This window comes from Malurus melanocephalus, unplaced genomic scaffold (assembly GCF_030028575.1).
Source record: "Malurus melanocephalus ecotype Western Australia unplaced genomic scaffold, MMel_1.1 scaffold_7, whole genome shotgun sequence".
Lineage (NCBI taxonomy): Eukaryota > Metazoa > Chordata > Aves > Passeriformes > Maluridae > Malurus > Malurus melanocephalus.
Window position 1 is genome coordinate 542,345 of NW_026623239.1, and position 5,396 is coordinate 547,740.

The 5,396-nt window shown below is 52.8% G+C and overlaps 1 protein-coding gene across 1 annotated transcript in view; it reads right to left on the reverse strand.

The window, feature by feature from the left end:
- The window catches only part of HSD17B4 (hydroxysteroid 17-beta dehydrogenase 4), a 62,849-nt gene extending 61,833 nt beyond the window's left edge, over nt 1–1,016 (reverse strand). The window contains exon 1 of the mRNA XM_057372153.1: nt 866–1,016. Within this exon, the coding sequence (XP_057228136.1) occupies nt 866–920 (55 nt within the window). The 5' untranslated portion in view covers nt 921–1,016. The remainder of the gene's footprint in view (nt 1–865) is intronic.
- Nucleotides 1,017–5,396: the final 4,380 nt, after the last annotated feature.

Consider the following 5,396-nt stretch of genomic DNA (forward strand, 5'->3'; position numbering starts at 1 on the left):
ATCAAATGTAGGCAGAAAAAAAAAAAAAAAAAAAAAAAAAAAAAAAAAAAAAAAAAAAAAAAAAAAAAAAACCCAAAAAAAAAAAAACCAAAAAAAAACCCAAAAACGAACCAACCCCACGCCGTAACAACAAATACAAAAACATTTCCGGGCAAAAACCATGCATTCCACTGCAGACCTCTGGAGAGGCCAAGCCTGCAGACCACCAACAGCGCAGGCCGGCCCGGCTGCTGTCAGAGGTCTGTCCCTCTCTCCCCTGGGCTGCCCGCTCCCAGCTGCCTCCAGGCCGGCTCCCGGGAGCGACGTGGGCAGGGAAAGCAGCAGCAGGTGGGCGGCTGCTGTCTGCAGCGCCGATGGCACACGTGAAACTCCTGCTGGAGCAGCACTGTGCCAAACCACCGGGTCACACGCCTCAGGCACCAGGTCCAAGGCACAACTAAAAAGAGTTAGGACACCAGGACAGCGTTTGGGGCAGGATAGCAATTGCTGACCAGGTCGCAGAGGCGCTGCTCCCCGCCTATGTTTATAGAGCAGAAATCACGCGTTCGGAGGGGTTCCCAACTTTGGGCAGTGCCGGGCCGGGCTCGGACGGCAGCAGCTCCCAAGGGCAGCAGGAGGCACGGCCATGACCCCTGCACAGCCTTGGCACGGCCGGGGCCCAGCATGGACAGCTATCCCCCGCCACCTTAGCTCTCTCCTCTGCGGGAAACAACCCGCTTGGCCTCGGAGAAGGCGGACCGGCCCGCCCCCGGGGCACCTGCTAGGGCCGCGGGCACCAGCGGCTGCGCGGAGCCCGCACCTCCCGGGCTCCCCCCGAGCAGCTCCGCCGCCTCCCGCGGGTGCGGAAGCCCCGGCCGGCGCTCACCTCCTCCGGCGCCGGTCACCAGCACCACCCGCCCGTCGAACCTCAGCCCCGCCATCGCTCCGCTCCGCTCTGCTCCACGCCGCCCGACCCCACTGCTCTGCCGGCCCGGCCTCACTCCTCCGGCGGCCCGGCCCCACTGCGCCGCCCGGCCCCGGCCCCGGCCCCGGCCCGCCCGCGGGAGGGGCGCCACGGGGCGGGGACAGCCGGCGGCACCGCGCATGCGTCAGCACCGCTGCCCGCTGGGAACTGTAGTACCGACGGGACGGGACGGGACGGGACGGGAACATGAAAGGGAAGAAAATGCAGAGCGCAAGGCAAGGCCCCGGGACTGAGGTGGTGCTGCCCGCGATCAGCCCCGCCCAACCCTGCTTTTCCAGGCCGGCTGGGAAAGATGGGAAGAAGTGGGCCGTCCTGTTTAGCATATCTGTGTGTCCAGTGAGATTATTGCAGAGCTGGGTGGCGAGACCAGGCTGCCCTGATGAAACACATCAGGCCTCTGTCCAAAGTTAATCCATAATTATTTCTTTTGTATTAATCTTAACGGTTTGTATGTACAGGTTTGTTTTTTTTTTTTTTTTTTTTGGTCTATTTATTATTTCCCAATCCAAATCAGTGCTTTCAGCCCTGGTTGTGGGAACTCTCTGTACCGAGTAATTAAAGTGCAATTCACCGCCCTTTCTTTGCCCTGCCAATTCTGGCTGCCCGTGTTGGGTGCAGGTTCCCCGGGGCTGCAGGGTAGCCATGGGCAACAGGCCTGGGATGCCAGTGCCAGGCACAGCATTCCTGCCGGATCCAAAGGGYCCACCACCGGGAACAGCTCAGACCCCCGAGAGGGTGCTGGTGGTGCCTCTCTGGGAACATAATTAAGAAAATATAAAACCCATTTTGCAGCCACTGTGAAAGAGTGGGGAAGACAGAAGAGTGGGAGAACAGCTCTGCAGACAACCAGGCTGGTGAAGGAGTGAGAGTGGTTGGAGCCGCTGCAGGAGCAGATTCCCCGGAGCCTGTAGAGAAGACCAGAGTGAAGGAGCCTATGGAGGTCCACACTGGATCAGGTTTGCTGGCAAGACTTATGGCCCTGTGGAGGACTGGAGCAGSCTGTTCCCAGAGGAATGCACCCTGTGGGAGGGACCCCATGGCGAAGCAAAGGAAAGAATGAGGTGGAGAGAGTAGCAGAGTGCATTGTGTTTAGTTGAACCAGCTGGTGGGCCAAGTACAAAAGCACACATTTAATCATTATATTATTGCAGGTGTAGTGTGAGAGGGTGTTATTCAGAATGTAATTGTACTGGCAYTTCATAGGGCTGCTGCTTATGTCTAGGGGGTGCTCAAGGAACAGAGGATTGTGTAAGGAACACACTGAATTATTTTTTGGGGATAGTTTCCTAGAGTGACAGCTACGTGGAGACTCCCAAAATAGAATAAATAGAATAATTTCTGACCTCAAATCATCATTCTCCTCTCATTAGCCATTCAGGTGCAGGGAGTGGTGGAGGTGTGATTAAAAGAAGGTTCTTTATATCAGGGAGGCTCTCAATGCCATGGAAATTGAAATTAGTGATGATRAGGCTGAGTGCCTATGGGTAAGAATTAGGGGAAAAGCCAGCAAGGCCAGCATCCTGRTGGGARTCTGTTATAGACCACCCAACAAGGATGAAGAGATGGATGACTTATTCTACAAGCAGCTGGAGGATGTTTCAAGATCACCAGCCCTTGTTCTTGTGGGTGACTTTAACCTGCCAAACATCTGCTGGGAACTCAACACAAGAGAGAAGAGGCAGTCTAGAGGTTCTTAGAATGGAGGACAACTTCTTGTCACAGCTGGTGAGTGAGCCTACTAGGGAAGGGACTACACTAGACCTGCTGTTTGCAAACAAAGAAGGACTGGTGGGAGATGTGGTGGTTGGAGGCCATCAGAGGCCCGGGGATAATGAAATTATAGCGTTTTCAATATTTGGTGAAACATGGAGGGGCATCAATAATAGTTCCACACTGGACTTCCAGAGGGCAGACTTTGGCCTATTCAAGAGACTTATTCGGAGAGTACCTTGGGAAACAGCCCTTAAAAGAGACCAGGAAGGATGGTGTGCTTCAAAACAGAAATCTTGAAGGCACAGGAACAGACTGTCCCTTTGTGCTGAAAGGTGAGCCAACGAGGAAAATGAGCAGCCTGGGTGGGCAAGGAGCTTTYAAAGGAACTAAAGAAAGGAAAGAAGGTTTATCACCTTTRGAAGAAGGGTCAGGTATCTCAGGAAATGCCTAAGGGAATTTGCTAGGTCATGTTGGAAAAATATTAGAGAAGCAAAAGTCCAGTTAGAACTCAATCTGACCATTTCTGTGAAGGATAATAAAAACTATTTTTATAAATACCTTAATGGCTAGGGCTAGACAGACAGGTCATCCTCAGGACAACTGTCCTCCTGGGCTGGTGGATAGTGTCAGGGAGCAGAACATCTCCTCTGTTATCCAGGACAAAGCAGTCAGAGACATGCTGAGCCACTTAGATGCTCACAAATCTATGGGACCAMATGGGATCCATCCTAGGGTGATGAGAGGGCTGGCAGAAGAGCTTGCAAAGCCATTCTCTGTCATTTACCCTCATTCCTGGCTCAGTGGTGAGGTTCCAGATGACTGGAWGTTGGCCAATGCAATGCCYGTCCACAAGAAGGGCTGAAAGGAGGATCTGGGAAACTACAGGACAGTCTGCCTGACCTCGATGCCTGGYAAGATTATGGAACAGATCATCTTGAGCACCATCACACGGCACCTACAGRATGGCCAGGGGATCAGATCCAGCCAGCGTGGGTTTAGGAGGGGCAGGTTGTGCTTGACCAACCYGGTCTCCTTTTATGACCAGGTGACCYGCCTGGTGGATGYGGGAAATGCTGTGGATGTTGTCTATTTGGACTTCAGCAAGGCYTTTGACTCTGTTTCCCACAGKTTTTTTTCCACACTCCTGRAAAAGCTGGCAGCCCACAGCTTGGACAGGGGCACTCTTCAGTGGGTTAAGAACTGGCCGGATGGCCGGGCCCAGAGAGTGATGAGGAATCAATTGCCAGCCAATCACCAGTGGTTGCCCCAGGGAYCCGTGCTGGGGCCAGTCCTCTTTGATATCTTCACWGATTKTCTGGATTARGGGATTGAGTSCASCCTCAGTAAATTTGCAGGTGACACCAAGCTGGAATTCTGTGTCTGTTGGCGGGTAAGAGGGCTCTGCAGAGGGACCTGGACAGGCTGGATTGGGCTGAGTACAACAGCATCAACTTTAACAAGTTCAGGTACTGGGTCCTGGCCTTTGGCCACAACATCCCCCTGCAGTGCTACAAGCTGGGGGTAGATTGGCTGGACAGTGGCCAGCAAGGGACCAGGGGCTACTGGTTGAGCCAGCTRTGTGCCCAGCTGGCCAAGAAGATCAATGGCATCCTGGCCTGTATCAGGASTAGTGTGGCCAGCAGRACATGGGAGGTCATTYCCTGTACTGGTGAGGGCACACCTTGAATGCAGTGTCCAGTTCTGGSCCYCTCAATTTAGGAAGGACTTTGAGGGGCTGGAGTTGTCCAGAAGAGGGCWACAAGGCTGGTGAAGGGCTTGAAGAATGGCTGAGGGAGCTGGGGTTGTTTAGCCTGGAGAAAAGGAGTGACCTTGTCRCTCCCTGCAGCTGCCGGAAAGGAGRGTGTAGCCAGGTGGGGGATTCGGTCTCTTCTGCCGGGCAACCACTGACAGACTGAGAGGACACAGTCTTATGCTGTGCCATCGGAAGTTCAGGTTAGACATCAGGAAAACGTTCTTGAATGAAAGAGTGATTGGGCACTGGAATCATCTGCTTAGGGAGATGGTGGAGTCACTGTCCCTGAAGTTTTAAAAGGAGACTGRATGCRTCACTCAGTGCYGTGGTTTAGTTGATAAGGTGGTGGTAGGTTCACCACCTAAGGTGTTCAGGTCWTAGGTTGGACCTGAGCATCTCAAAGGTCTTTTCCAACCTAGTTCGTTCTGTGTGATTCTGTGGTTCTGTGTAGCATTCACTCCTTCAGGAACAGTGGGGACAGAGGCGAATGCTCTGTGATTTTCCGACACACCATTCGGCTTGCAGGGATTTGAATGTAAGCTGCAACTTACAGTGTGGGCACTAGAGCGAGCTCGTGCTATGGTAAAACTGCTCCGAGTGCCCAGATTCACAGTACCACCCACAGGGAAACTACTGGAAACTACAGAGAAAAAATATTTCTGGGGCAGGCAAGGGAACATGCATCAGATAAACAGCCTACAACAAATCACAAGTTTTAAATGTGGCAAATATTGCTGAATGTGCACGGAAAGGACCATTTGCGCTGGGGATGAGTTATAGTGTGACAGCACAAAATACCCTCATAACTAACTGAACTTCCCAAGTTTGTCTATTTCATTTGAGTGGAGCTCAATAGAAGAGCGAATTTCCCAGCAGTGAGAAGTTCGGTGCAACTGGGTGTGTTTTGCAGAGAGAACATTGCTGATTGTGGTTTGGCTGTGCAGAGCTTGGCAGCAGGAGGAAGCT